A 14,932-nucleotide genomic window follows, 5' to 3' on the forward strand; every position below is an offset into this window, starting at 1 on the left:
GTGGGCAGTGACGACATTGTGAATTATCAAATAGATACGGAGAAAGCAGGATAGGAACCCCCAAGTGACCAACAAAGTATTGGAGCAGCAACCTCCATTTCTGAAAGGAAGCAGACCAAGTGAAAGGGGCATTGGCATTCTCAAAGAGCCAGAGCCGAGGATTTATGATATAGGAAGAGGGAAACCGTCGAATGCATTGCAAAGTAGGCTTCCGGCAGTACTTATTAGTCCTTCAGCTTCTCCGCTGGCAACCCAGCACCCAATCCTACCTTCTACCCCTGCCTTTGTGTTTAGTGGCAGTGGGCTTCTTGCCCTGATTCTTGACCGGATTCTTGGAGCCTTTTCTTCTTCTAGGAGCATCGTCCTCGTCCTCGTCCTCGTCCTCCTCGTCCTCCGATATGTCCTCGGAAGCATTAAATCGATCATCACCCTCCGACTCATCAGCCTCCCCAGGCTCGAACTTCCCATCCTTCGGGAGTCTGTTGATAACATGAGCTCGCGGGTAGGTCTTCTTCACCTTTTTGCCGTTCTTGCCTCCTTTCGAAGTCGCCGCTTTTCCTTTGGCGTTCTTTTTGTCCTTGGCCAGCTCCTCAGCGAGCAGCTTCATAAACAGCTTAGATCGTTTGCCCCCATCGCCCCATCCGGATTGAAAGGCCTTGAGGTCTTTGTATTCCTTCTGCTTCTGGTCAACTGTCGTGGTTTGGTCCCACTTTCCGCCAGGAAACCCTTCGGTTTCTGAGTCCTTGTCCGTGTACTCTTCCTTGGGGGATCTGCTCTTTCATCCATTTGGCTTCGGGGGCCTCCCACTTATCCTCCTCGACTTCCGGGTTCTTGTTGCGGTTCTTATTTGTGCGCTTTTCCGTGGCCCCGAACCTCTCGTCGACGTCTAAATTGTCACTCTGGATCTGGATCTGCTTTTGCTTCTGCTTGTCCTTGCTCTTGACTTTTTGAGCGAGCCTCGAGTCGGCCGGTTTCTTCCGTGTGATCATTCTGTGGAAGGGCTCCAATGTTGGCCTGGTGAGATATTCTGGCTCGCCGCATGGTTGGAGCACCTCGATGTGTCCATCAGCGTCTTCGTTAGCGACCGATGTCATCTTCAGCAAGTAGAATTTTTCGGTTCCCTTGTGTATGCCAGGCTGCACTCTTTGGACGTATTACGGTGATAGCCAGTTCCACCATTCGCAAGTCATGTCGGCAAGAGTCTCTCGAGTTTCTTGCTCGATGTCTTCCCTGTCGTATATGACATCGTGAGACTCAGGATTTTTGAGGGCCAAGTCGTAGGCTTTAGGGTCGTTATCCCGGTCGAAATTTGGCTTGATTCGATGATGCAAATCCCGCGGTGTTAGCCACAGTTCTCTGTACAGGTTCATCATTGTAACGTCGTCATTGTGCGTCAAATATTCCTGGATGATCTTATCGGCAAGCTTCGCACGACCATCCGTGATGTTTACGTCCTTCTGGCCGACTTTGAGATTTGCCATCCAATATGGTGTCTTTGTGGTATACAAAATATCTGCACAATATGAAACCACCATAAGGTTTTTCATCCTTGGGTCGGGCGGGTCAGCAGTCTTGAGCTTTTTCTTTGGAGCTTTCTTGGATGCCGAATAATCGTTCGCAGGCATGGCTTTCCGATTCTGGCACCAGCAATACCAGAACAGGACAACATCCCAGCCTGGATTCAATTAGCAACCTCGCAATTTGCTGTCCGCTGAATACAAGGATGCCCGTAGTCGTCACCGGGAGTCACGATAACCTTTGACGGATTTGCCTTGGCTGTCATTGTGAAGAAAGGCTCCTCCATGGAAGTTGACGAGATATTGTTGGTATTGGCGACATTAGAAAACTCTCTGGATGACCCGTTATGGTCAAGCTTGACCACTTTGATAGGCTTGTCGAAGAATCCTGCCTTGCCAAAGATGTTTTCAGCGAGATGCTGGGTAAGCGAGGGGAATCCATCGCCGCCGGTCCAGTAGGATGCTCGATTGGTAGATGGCCAGTACAGGAGCAATAGAATCGAGACTTCGTTCCGTGAAGGGTCATCGTTGGATGCGCCGTTTTTGCCGATGCAGTAGCCACCAGCACCTAAACAGACGAATCGAGGCCTACCCTGATCACCAGCCCACTTCAACTTGCCAGAGCCGTCCTTCGTGTACTGATCCTCCGGGCTAAAGAGGTCTCTGCCTATCAAATTATGGCGCATGTAATTGCCACGCAGATCAAAATCCAAGTGTTTTCTAGCTGTAATCAACGCAGATCGAAAAGTCATACAGAGTTCAACCGTACCAGTTCTTCATTACCTTTGATTTTTGCTGCGTCGGTACGTTTTTCGCCCTTTGCCTTTTTCCTGTTTGGCTCGGCCGTCAGCCCAGCTCATCTTGAATTTCGTTGCAAGTTCACAAGTGAGACACATACCACAGGACTGCATCGCAAGGGGCTCCTGCAATGAGGGTCCGCGCATCCGTGAAATACTTTCCAATACTTTTGCCCCCATTGTTCCCCTGGGGCGAGCCAATCAAATCGGCAACACCTCTCCAATGGTCTGGGTCCCAGTGAGTTACGACCCACGAATCGAATCTGAGAGGATGTTGGTTCTTGTCAGGGCACGGGAGATTGTCTTTGAGTTCCTCCTGGATGACGGTCCAAGCGTCCATGATCTGCTTTGCAGCGTCGGACCCTGCACTGCTTGTCCCTCCGTCCATGATGAAGCATTTTTGTATAACGTCGTCGTACATGAGTACATATATTGAGCAATCTCCCAGCGGCACGGGGATCTGATACATGAGGACTTTCCATTTTTCTGGATCTGTGGTTTGGTTGGTGGTCCTGGATGCATTGTGCAAGAAGCCCTCGTTCAGCGTAAGCTACCACCAGTGACTTATGGAATTGAACTGATGGAGTACTCACATTGCCTCCCATTTGAATGATATGAGTGGGCTTTTTGCTCGACACGTTTTTATACATCGTGTTAGCCTTCTTGGTAGATTTCAACTTCGCAGTGAATATCAAGGTTGCGAACAATTATGCCGATTGCAACTCTCAAGGTTCACAAGGCCAACAGCAGCAATTCAAAATTGTGAGACTCCTGCCTATCGCATCCTCCCAAAAGCTCGACAGTGCCACTCGACCAAAACGGGGATGACCCTGCCAATGCTACTGCCTCAAGAGGCCTTTTCCGGCCATTTCCGGTGAAGTGGCTGCGAGTCCAGACGCTTCTGGCGTATGTGAGAGTCTCTAGTGTCGGTAAGCTAACCGAGATTCCATCAGAGCTGAACGCACACAATGTGAATCTGGCTGTAGCGGAGGAAACAATTGGTAAGGATGGAATGTTATCACATTCCCATTATTGCCGCCGATCAAGTCGACACTACCCAAGTGGCCATGTCGGAGATCTTGACGATCGAGACATAAAGCTTGCCGATGCAGGATGCGTCTTCCAAATAACTTCCGGCCCCTGTTTTGTTGAGTTGGCCGAGAACCTATGTCAGCCAAACGCCCGGCCTGGCGGCCGAATGGATGCGAGCCCATTTACGCATATCCACTCATGATATTGTCAGCATGGATAGTGAAGGACGTTGCCCAGGTAAAAAAGCCATCCCAGTGGTCACAGGCGAGATTGGCACTGAAGCTCGCGCTAAGGCTGCCGTTCCAGGCGTCTATCAAGGTCTTGTTGAACAGCTGTTGCATCTCCGCAGTTACCCATGAGGGCACAGATTGGTTGTTGATTGGGATCGTTGAGTTGAAGTGTGGACGACGTGTCTGTGAGCAGGAATTCACGGACGGGAGAATGATACATTTCGAATCGATAATAACTGGCGCGGTAATAACAGACGCAAGAATTGGGAGACCTGCAGACAGCTGTATTGTCTCTGTGGCTAAGTTGAAAGGCATCTAGATTAATGAAAAAGAAATGTCATATGTAGTGGGGTAGGTGTTCTCTTTGGGTGTGAATAAACCCAATTAATAAAGCCTCACTTCCACATTTTCCGGAGCATTTATTGAAGACACCAAGTAAAATGCAAATTCATTGAGCACGACAAGCTAAAGAGAGTCTTGAATGTGAGTAGGTGTCACATGGTCACGTGATAGTTATAGCCCGTTAACGTGACTTGAATCGAGAAAAACTGCCTCCTACTAACTGTGCCAAGAAACCCCGTATCCGGCCCAACGGGTAACAGAACTCTGTTTCCTCCCCTTTCAAACTTGAGAATCTCCTTCAGCACAACAACTAACCGTCCCACGCACTGCGAACGCCACCGCGTCATAGTGTTCAATAGTGAAACGCTTTAGTTTTGATTTATTCTGCAACAATACTCCGTAGTCTTTATTCGAATTTTGACTCTCTTAGTACGGCAGGAGTCACAAGTATTATTAGCGTGGGTTAGTGCTAGCTAAGTTTCAATCCGAGGGCCCAGCGGCCTAGCCGTCCCCTAAGGTGCCAGTAGATCTTAATCCCTCAGTGATGATAATGTTTGGCACTAGCCTAAGAGTCAAAGAGACTAATACTGTTTGCAGTAAGATTTATCTTCGTCATCCTCACATATCAAATTTCTAGCTTAGAGCCAACAATGCTTATGCCTTCTACCGTGATAAAAGCAACATTATGCACTACCAGATGTTCCTATTGTCAGCGGAAGACAGAGTTCTCCGACCACCGCAACTGTTCGCCACGCGCTATTACTCAGAAACGCATACACTCACAAATGCTGCAGTTAGCATTGCAACGCTGATTTATGATCTCCTTCTAGGTGATTCTATAGCTTGCCTCTTCTATGCGTATATATAGCGGTCATCCTACTCCTCAGGAGTTGAGATAGCAAGTCAATCAATCCATTCCATCTACTTTCTCTTGCTTACTAATCTAATCTGCACTGCTTCATGGCATACTTCTAACACCTATCAATTTTTGACATCTACAGATGTAAATTCGTAAAGAAATAAAAGATGAAAAATAAGATTATATGATAAAGCGTCTTGCTGTTAAGCACTAGGACGTGACGGCATCGCGCAGTGTGTGGGACGATCATAGAGCGTATTACCTCTTCTAACCGAGTCAATACCTAAGGCGGCTTCTAGGTACGGGGTAGCCACGGTAGCTACGGTAGCTCGCTGGCAACAAACCTAGATCTCTCTCAGCCAGCCACTCATGCCCTTTTGGTTCCAAATGCCGTCAGCCAGCCTCTTTGGTTTGGTCCACCCAATATGTTTCGCGCTACAAATAAAGGTCGAAATACGGAATTGAATCCAAGCGGCTAGCAAGATAAGAGAAATCTTAGCCTTCCCCTTCCGAAAGAAATACAGCTCCTGAAATGTGTTGACTGAATGTTTTTGACCTCCCTCAAAACGAAGATTGCAGATACGGAAACGGGAGTAAGTTGATTTTAAGGCTGACATTAGCTTTTCTGTTGGCCGCTACAGGTCACCCAGACTTGAATTGAACTCCAAACCCGATAATGATAGATGCAAACAGAATGCAAACTTAATTCTAGACTAGTTCTGTTTGGGTTACTATGTGACATCTATACTCACATCTACGTAGTGAGTAACTTACCACTAACTACTAGCTTTTTTACTATAGGAGGTACAGCCTAATTATCTCCCCAATGTGTCTACACCGCCATGCTCAAGGAATGAGCTGCAAAGTGTAATAAGCTTAAAATGGCGGGCCTGCGGGAATCATCTTTCTAGTTGATCAAATGTCGAACGTTGCTGACTAATCAGGAGAAATAGAATCTGAATAGCAAGTTGTCCCATCTAATTGACCGCGCAAGGAGAGCCTATTTATACATACCAAATTGCTATATCAAACTGCCAATCCATGCGAAATAGCGCGAAACGTCAATACTAAAAATACATGTTAATTCGAGGCGAAACGCGTAACAAATCTGTGATAAACGCATTCAAAACGTCGCACAATACGCCACCGTTTGATAACCAGCAAAATTCATCGAAGACGCGCAGAATCCAGTAGCGTTTGTTGCAGCGCTAGATATCACGTGACATCCGGTCTACATCAAAGTACTATACATCTTCCTACCTTGTTGAGATCAGTGGGGAGAAATAAGCAGCGCCCCTGGTTAGTTAGATCGTCCATCCCCGGCATTATAAGAAAGGAGACGGTCCGGAGCGAATAGAGTTCTATGGCGTCAGCTGAAGAATGCAGAGCTACTGTAAGATCGAGCTTTGTGACGGCGCGAATGACAGTTCCGACACTACGTTGAACTAACGATGCAGTGATCAAGGACGTTCATGAATCGACGGTATCATGCTCCAGCCATACAGAGTAACCTATTGACTTGTTGTAGTATCTCCTTCTCAGCTCCATGTATGCCGCCACTTCATTTGAGAGCGAGAAGATCTGCGTAGTAGATGCTGAGTCCTGTTCGCTAGCTTCATGTGGCTGCAGTCTGGAAACACGAATCTTGCTGCCATTTGTGAGCGCACACCGCGTCTTCTCTAGCAGGATTTGAGCTCAGGTAGCCATGAATTGGCATGGTGCCCATTATCTGGCTCGGTGTGGAATAGGCAGAGATCTCCGATTCCATACGAGCTGAATGACCAGGCGGGAAACCGGTAAGCTCCAAGCTACACGTATAAATATGTCATGGTTTCTTCGCAAAACTCTGCAGAGCCAACATAAGTCAAAGCATTTCAACAGTTGTGTAACCATTGACTTCTCAAGCTACCAATCATGGCAGAAGTATCGAGTGCGTAAGTATATTTGGACTCTTTCTGACTTAGGCTGAGCGCTGACTGTGTGGTTCAATAGCACCAAGAGAACTACCTCTAGCTCGGTGTTCGTCAACGGCTGGACATATATCTTTCTGAACCGGCCAGATACCGACTACATCGACTTTTTCAAATTCAAGAGACCCGCGGATGCGAAGAACTCGCGAGGTGAATGCGGCGCAAAAGATGGAAGGCTCGAGGCTAGACCAGGGCCTCTCTCAGCACTCGTCTTCTCGGACAACTCAATCAGACTGTACTATACTGGACCTGGTAAGGCCGGAGGGGATCCTGTTCTCAGAGAAGCCAAGCTCGCCAACGCTGGCTCTGACAATGCGGATCCCTCGAAGGATTGGCTGAAACCGGGTCCAGCTAACAAAGAATTGGCTTTTGAGAGCGACATCGGGTGGAAAACTCGAACCATCGATGCTTTATCATTCGTTTCTGCCTCCACGAGGATTGACGAGGACCAGAACAACAAAGCAGTCGCATCTGTGACATACAAGGCCGCCGGCGACGATTACTTCCAGTATACGTACCAAAGTAAGAACGGATGGGCTAGTCTCAAGCTATAGGAGGAGATGTTAAGGTTCAGGAACAATTCGCTGTAGGAGAGACAGACCTGAGACATGAATTGGAAAGTTGGGTATGAAACTGTACACTCGTTAACTACTATCATTGAGTACGTCATGACGAGACTATCATCAGGAAACTCAGGATGATCGTTGTTGAATCGCTGTCAACTAGCTACTGTCGAATATGAACATGAGTCATTTCCTTGTATTCGCCAGTCTCTTTTCTCCTCTGCGACTTGCGTTCAGAAGCCAAATGACTCCCAAGTTCAAGTCAGGCCATCGATCTCATGACTCGATGCCAGCGTTCGGAGACAGCACAACAAGACGGTACAAAAGGGTCCGTACCGTACCATTCCAACCAGGAGCACTACCTGTAGCCACATTGTGGACTGATTTTGGGGATCTTTAAAGCGGATCCACCAAGAGCCCAAAAAAGAGAAAGGGGGGATATTTTTCAAGGTGTGAAGTTGGTAAAATTAGACTGGGTGACAAAAAAATGTGGTAGCACATCACATGACCCGCGGTGTAACAGACGCCGAAAGCGGCGTCAAAGACTGCCTGAAACAGCGCCCTATTTCCCGGAATCTAGAGTTGTGAGATAGTCCAGACGATAGGCGGGTCGGCTGGTCGAATTGGCGATTGGCGCGATTGGCGGTTGGTCGAGAATAGCTTCACCACCTACCTAGCCTTACTACAACTACTAACTACTAGTAGTGGTCTTGTTAAGCTTGGTTTGCCAAGCTAATCCTGTACTACTGGTACGTACGTAGTAGGCTGCAGCTTGTGCTCGTTATGTATGTCAGGATGAAGACTCACAAAGCTTGGACTTCGTTTGCAGTCACAGCTTGCAAGTTTGAACAGAATGTTCTGACTATTTAGAGAGACACTAGAATATTCTATACATATAAAGAGTGCTTTATAAGAAATGTTCTCTAAGATTCTACATAAGAGGAGCAAGTAAAACTGGTTAAGACTTACTTATTCTTATCTCTTTTCGTCAAAGATAAATGCTAAAGAGTAATTTTCTATGTTTAGTTTACCTAGTTATCTTAGATAAATTTTTTTATGTTCTTAATTCTATTTTTAATTCTTATTCTCATTATCCAAATGTCATGTTCCATCTTCGAGAATTACTGATTCAGAAAGGAAGACTGCCAACCTAGATTTGATATTGGAAAACAGTACTCTTTTAGGAACCTACCGTCCTTCTTCATAAGAAAATCTCCCGTATCCGTAGTCTCCGGATTCGGGGAAAAAGACCTACTCTGGCCGATTCGTCAGAACCAAGACCCCGGACGGCTGCACATTTCTAATCTCGACGTAAGCGCGGCCGTCCGAGTCGTATTTTACCACCAACATATCGCCAATGCGATGCGACGTACGTGCCTCGCCACCCACCTCCGCCGAGTTGGCGATGACGCGCAGCTTTGCTTCTCCCCCGTTCGGGTTGAGCGCCGCATCAACTGCGATTTGGGCGCTGGAGACGGCGGCGCCGTGACCGTTAATCACGATGAGGGCTTCCTCTTCGTCCAGGATGCGGGACCAGGCAAAGAGGTCGCCTGGGCTGGATTTGGTGAAGGGGCCAGATTTCCGGATTTCTCGCAGGTATTGGCGGCCGAAGCGAAGGACGGGGTAGCGTTGGCGGATTTTGATGAGGGTCTTGATGCGCACGAAGGTGGTGAAGTCGGTGCGGAAGCAGTGCTTTCCCTTGGCGCCGAAGGCGGCGAAACCGGGCAGGCTAGTGTCTTCTCCCGCAATTGACAAGCCTGCTGCACCACTTTTACGGGGATATTCGGTGCCAAACATGGTTTCACGCAAGTACTTGTCGCTTGAACCGAAATCTGGGAGATATGCTTGACGCTCGGCTCTCGGCGGGCCAGACAACGACTGCTCCGTCCCGTAATAGATACAGGGGATCCCGAGACTGAACAGCTGAATAGCCACTCCGGCCACGACCTGATGGTGAGTGGCTGCATCGGTAGAAAAGCGGACCTTGGCTCCAAACACGTGATCGTGGTCGTCGAGTACCACCACGTGGTGTAGTCCAGCGTCGCGGTGCGAGCCCAGCGAGCGGTCCCACTGCGCCACCATATCAAAGTAATGAGAGGCAGGTCTTAGGCCCTTGGCAACTCCTGTTAAGGCGACTCGGCTTTCGCCAATATCCAGGGTTGCGTTCAGGTTCGATTGCAGTATCGTTCGGTAGGTCTCGGCGTTCAAATCCGGGCCTCCCACCTCGCCCATGAGGAAGAAATTGGTCTTGCCCAGGCCAGAGGCGAACTCCTTGATTGTCCCGCAGAAGCTGCGAGCCACACCGGTTCCAACGTGCTTGAGTGTGTCCAGGCGAAACCCATCACAGTCCGTCAAGGCAATCCAATATTTGTAGCAGCGAGCGAGGTCTGTCAGGGTTGCTTCGCGGTCAAAGTTGAAGTCCCGCATTGAGCCATCGAAATCTGTTCGCCGAAACTCTGCGTGCACGTCGTCGAGCTTCTCACCACTCAAGCTGCCTTTGCCGGCGCGGGTGTAAGCGTTGGCAACCTGTAGCTCGATCGGCCAAACGGCACCGTCGGCGTCGGTGAGAGCTCTCGGCGTCTCGTTGCCGTCTTTGTCCAGCCAACAGACATCTTTGTAGTAGCCGGGCCATGGCCGGTAGGGGGGATCAGATTGATATCCTTCATAATTCCAGTTCCAAGCGGAATGATTGAAGATGACGTCGAGAATCACGCGGATCTTCTTCCTGTGGGCAGCATTGACGACACTGATTAAATCATCCCGTGTCCCGAAGTGCGCGTCCACGTCGAGAAAGTCCTGGATGCCATAACCATGGTATGTGTTCAAATTAAGCCGTTGCTTGAACACAGGGCCAATCCAGATAGCTGTTACACCCAGCTCTTCCAAATAGTTCAACCTCGATTCCAAGCCCTTTAAGGTGCCACCTTGCCATCTCTCACCGCCTGATTGAGCCCATTTATCCCATTGAATAGGGACCGGCGTGTTTGGAGGGAACGGGGTATTGTTGAGGTCAAGAGGTGTGCGGCTGGCAGCTTGCTCATCGCTAAAGCGGTCGGGGAGCAAAAAATACAGAATTTCTTCACGCCAGTCGACTGGCGACGGATGGAAGCTCTCGCGCCGGGGGTGTATCACTTTACTCAAACTTTCCGGGCGTTGATCCACCGGCATTTTGACACAGAGGTAGGTAAAGCACAGCTTTGGGAAGCCAAGGGGAGTTAAAGGGGTTGAGGTGGAAAAGGAGGGGGGTGGAGATGCTTCACAATATGCATACCCATTGATCTTTCCACGTTGGGATCATGGTGGCCTAATAGCCGAGACTTCCATCAGACGGCAGGTCCTATCTATGGGAGGCTTCGAAGCTGAGAGCGGGGGGTGAGCTGACATGTTGCGCCCTATTAGCGCCTCCCCTTGGCATAAATTGCTCTGAATGACTTACCAGCCTGACCCCTACCTAGAGCAACGCCACAAGTGCCGTACAACCTAATTGGTATGACACTAAAACGGTAGCTAGCGAAGAGTTCCGTAACATACTACGTAGCTGTTGTAGACAATAACTTCGTACGCTCTAGCCTCATACAATAGATCTCTGGATATTTGCCAGTGTTTGTTCGCTCGCAACATGCTGAGCGTCGACAGGAGGGTCAATTTGGAGGTAGGGCTCAATCATCTCGATAGCAAGCGAAGCTCAGAAGATCCAAGATCATTGGTAATGGAGGTTTCTGGTCTGAAAAGGCACTGCTGTAGGAGAGGACTCTCCTCGAGAGGGCGCCTTGGTAGATATAAAGAGAAGAAGGCAGAGTCGGGAGGGCAACGCCAACGATGTCAGCAAAGCCACATCACAACGAGAGGGTCTCTTTTTTGGGACCCAACATCACCGTGGTCCAGAAGTGGATTCTTTTTTCACATTGCTGGGAGTAGCTAAAAGAGGAGGAACGGAGGGTGGGTGTAAAGAACGGCGGACGTGACGACAATCAACCCGATTACCCCTGTCAGTGAATACCTCCACTTCCTTCTTAAGAATAGTGCTTCCGTGATTTAGTGCCAAGAATGCTTGCTTCAGCCTTGGCAAAGGAACACAAGATATTGTGCCTTTACATCTTTCTGTGCCTTTATAACCCTAATTATAGGACCTTTGATCAAGAAGATGATATTATGTAATAACGGCGAAGCTCTAGATAGCTCTACCGTCCTAGAATTTTAAAGATGTAAGATTCACTGGAGAAAATCCGATGTAAAATTTGTATCAAAAAGATTTTAATGATCCTTCTGCCAAGACTGGGGCAAGATCACCGCGCTAAATACACGGGAATGCCACTCTTGATAAGGAAGTGGAGGTATCTAGTGACACCAGGGATAGAGCCTAGCAGCCGCGGGGTGTCACCTGCATGGAGCTTAAAGCGGCGGGCGACGGGGCCCAGAAATGGCCTAGAAGTGGCCCAGAAATGGGTGGGAAAGCATGGGAAATCTGATGCCCGGGTACCATTTTCTGCCGCCTTCCCACACCCACAGGTACTCAGAATCTACCGGGATAATATTAAATCTGTCAGACAAATAGCTGGTGATCGGCTGATTTGTGGCTGCGGTCCTCTTGGCTCAACAAAATCCCATTGTTAAAGATTATTGCATGATTTCCACGGGGCCTTCGCTGAGACAACTTATTCGCGAAAATTTTCAAGGCTGCAAGTATATCCTTACCGATCTGAAACTCGGTCATCTCAAGGTCGAAACGGGACTACTCAATGGTGAACAATTGCAATCTGGTGACCCACGGTAAGATGACAAACAACTGGCACACCCTGACATGCCGTTCAGCGTTGTGGTGAACCCGCAGTCGCACCACCATGACACATGATACATGACACAATACACGCCTGTCTCATGGCCATGTACGAGGAAACATATATTTCACCCTCGAGATAGCCATACCAGGGCGCAACTATCTAGACCCTGTGGCACGTGTGCAACGCTGCAATCGCAGTACCTGCCCGTCCTCCACCTGCTGCCAGCACACTCGTTAGCGGCACAAGTCAATCACCCCAATTCAATAGCGCCGACCGCAGCATTCTATGAGCGCTATCGCTGCCACGGTGGTGGCCATGATCACCTTCCGAGTATGACCTTCCGTGGGCTATGTAGCGCCGTCTGCTTCTACGACGTAACTCGACGGGTGCAAAGGCACCAGTTTTGGTACCAACTTTCTGCTTGCAATCCCGTATATGCAGCTAGATCGTTTTCACGAACGGGGCTGGGCCGAGAATCATGGCGTCACGAAGCATATAAGTAATGCGGCTCAGTGTCTGACGGGAGGACAAGGATTGAGTCTTAAAGACGATCGCTGGAGCTCTTTTGTAGATTGAGAAATCTGCAGATTCAGAGGGGCTTCGATATGAAGATCAAGTATGGCGTTGTTCCATAATAGCAGTGAGTAGCAAACCTGGCTTACTAGATCTATGGACCACGCGCCCTCTGTACGCCACTCGGGTGGTAAGAAACTTGACTACTAGTATCGAGGACATCTCTTGCCAAGCCTAGTGACTAGCAATACTACTAGTAAGTACTGTTAGGCTGATTCAAGTTTCTTCCTCGTTGCCAGGGGAGGTTCCAAGGGGCTTCCGCTAACGTTCAAGCATAAAGTCCAGGACTTGAGTTCAGTGCTGCAACGATTGTCCTGGTGAAGATCTCATCGATTCAGTCGCCTGTCCTAGGAAGTACCATATCTATAATAGTCCATCGCGACCACAGAGGATCTGTCCGAAGAGCACCTAATACATACGATGCCACGCTCCGTTTCGCGATCCTCCCGGAACTCTCATATCCTTCCAGATTCCAATCTAGGCCACCCATCCTCCGGATATCCCAGCAAGTCCTTGTGCCATCTCAACCCCCACTTGCCCTGAGGGAACTCCGAATTTTCACTAAAGCCATCTCCTCTCCCTTCGAACCAACCACCAAAGCGTCATCACATTGATCAAATTCCTCGTGATGGCTTGCACTTGGGCCTCATCAATATCGATATCCAAACCCTCCACACCGTCCAGAAACCCCTGCCCGCCTGCTTTTCCTGCCTCTTCACCTCGATCTTCATTTAGGTTCCTTGTTCGAACAAGTAGAGCAGTTAAGATGCCCACCATGGTTAGTTGCGTTGCTTCGAGTTGGGCCCAGAGGTAGGATGAGCTGGCTAATTGAGGATCAATGGGGAGGTTGGTGTGAGAATGGGCATGGAGTGGGGGCGTCCGTTGTGGATGGGGGGCCTGCTGTGCTGCCGTATTCTGCTGTGGAGTCAGATCTTGTTGCACGGGCGGAAGTTGTCGTGGCAATGGGTTCTGCTGTGGTTCGGGTAGCGTGGGCCACACATAAGTCGTACCGGACTGGGGATGCGGCGAGAATATCGGCGCTGCGTGAGGGGTTGACTCTGTATGCGTTGATGCACTATTTGGTTGTTCCTGTTGGCCATAGCTGACCTGGGCGTCGTATCCAGCAGAAGGATCGAGGAAATTGTTGTAAGTGGCAGCATTTTGGCGAAATGGAGGTGCGAGATTGCCAGTTTGGTGTTGCGACGGCCCTGCCTGGGCTGATGAGATGGCTGTTTCTGCAAAAGCGCCCGCCTGCAAAGGTAAAGCGGACTGCTGAGATAGATGTCCCAGCTGTGGTGCTTGATTGAGGGGATGTGGTTGGCCAACGCTGATAAAGTTCGGAGGTGTGAAATGAGCCTGCTGAACGCCACCTTGCAGGTACACTCCGGTTGGAACAGAATAAGCTTGCGGCAAGGCCAAGGAAACTTGTGACGGCTGTTGCTGCACACCCCCTCCAAGCTCATAGGTTGACAAAATCGGTGGATACGTGGATGTCACAGATGTTGTGACAGACGTATCTGGTGTACTACTCTGAGTATTGTAACCAGATGGCAGCAATGAAACACCATTGAGAAGCTGTAGTTTATTCTTTGGTGATCTATGTAATGCTTTCGTTTTGGGAAAGCAGGACGGTGACAACTCCAAGGCCTCGAAAACGAACTCATTCATGAACGACGAAAGATTCGGTCCTGGCATCGTCATCGATGCTTCTCCTAGCAGCAGCATGGGCTGATTGTGGTTTTGCGGTATGAATCCACCACCGTGCAATCTCGTGCTCTGATTGGATGTACTTGTCTGAGATGGTCCTGGGCAAGTCTCTTCGCCTGTTGCTGTTCGGTGACCATTTTGCGCCTCAGTTTGGCCTTGTCCGTGGGCAGATGTGTTGAGAGCCAACAGGTTGGCCTGCAATGCTTGTTGACCTAGTTGCATTGGGACTGTTTCTCCTTGCGTTGTTTGTCCTGCAGTTGCGTGCCCTGTTGATCCATTTCCCGGAGAATCACTGCTGGGAGATCTTCTCCTAGACATACTTTTACGCAGGCGTTTTGTTGTGAGACTGCTAGCCTGCGCAGCAGCATCTGAATCGGTTGAAGGTGGTGTAGGATGTCTGCGTTTGTGAACCGATCTTTCCGGCATTGTGAAAGGGAGACTTGAGCACAGGTCGGAAATGAGAAACAAAGATTGTGAGAAGTCCTCGATTCCCTCTGTGAAAAGATAATCAAGCTATAAATACCCAAGAGTGACCGACGTTGCCGATCAACATGAAGTGGT

At 49.1% G+C, this 14,932-nt stretch overlaps 5 protein-coding genes across 5 annotated transcripts; 1 reads left to right on the forward strand and 4 right to left on the reverse strand.

Annotated features, from left to right (window-relative positions):
- Positions 1–265: 265 nt before the first annotated feature.
- EPUS_04795 (uncharacterized protein) lies at positions 266–1,094 on the reverse strand (the record flags this gene model as incomplete). The annotated part of the gene is made up of 2 exons (XM_007803439.1): positions 266–676; positions 756–1,094. 2 exons carry the CDS (start codon positions 1,092–1,094, stop codon positions 266–268), a joined length of 750 nt encoding a protein of 249 aa, XP_007801630.1.
- Positions 1,095–1,154: 60 nt separating this feature from the next.
- EPUS_04796 (uncharacterized protein) lies at positions 1,155–2,919 on the reverse strand (the record flags this gene model as incomplete). The annotated part of the gene is made up of 5 exons (XM_007803440.1): positions 1,155–1,675; positions 1,720–2,241; positions 2,301–2,347; positions 2,416–2,864; positions 2,908–2,919. 5 exons carry the CDS (start codon positions 2,917–2,919, stop codon positions 1,155–1,157), a joined length of 1,551 nt encoding a protein of 516 aa, XP_007801631.1.
- Positions 2,920–6,691: 3,772 nt separating this feature from the next.
- On the forward strand, positions 6,692–7,301 carry EPUS_04797 (uncharacterized protein; the record flags this gene model as incomplete). Its single annotated transcript, XM_007803441.1, has 2 exons — positions 6,692–6,711; positions 6,770–7,301. The coding sequence occupies 2 exons, from the start codon at positions 6,692–6,694 to the stop codon at positions 7,299–7,301; spliced, it is 552 nt and encodes a 183-aa protein (XP_007801632.1).
- A 1,260-nt stretch (positions 7,302–8,561) lies between these two features.
- Positions 8,562–10,478, reverse strand: EPUS_04798 (uncharacterized protein; the record flags this gene model as incomplete). The annotated part of the gene is made up of 1 exon (XM_007803442.1): positions 8,562–10,478. The coding sequence occupies one exon, from the start codon at positions 10,476–10,478 to the stop codon at positions 8,562–8,564; it is 1,917 nt and encodes a 638-aa protein (XP_007801633.1).
- Positions 10,479–13,225: 2,747 nt separating this feature from the next.
- EPUS_04799 (uncharacterized protein) lies at positions 13,226–14,797 on the reverse strand (the record flags this gene model as incomplete). The annotated part of the gene is made up of 1 exon (XM_007803443.1): positions 13,226–14,797. The coding sequence occupies one exon, from the start codon at positions 14,795–14,797 to the stop codon at positions 13,226–13,228; it is 1,572 nt and encodes a 523-aa protein (XP_007801634.1).
- Positions 14,798–14,932: the final 135 nt, after the last annotated feature.

Source organism: Endocarpon pusillum (genome assembly GCF_000464535.1).
Source record: "Endocarpon pusillum Z07020 unplaced genomic scaffold scaffold2274, whole genome shotgun sequence".
Classification (NCBI taxonomy): Eukaryota; Fungi; Ascomycota; class Eurotiomycetes; order Verrucariales; family Verrucariaceae; genus Endocarpon; species Endocarpon pusillum.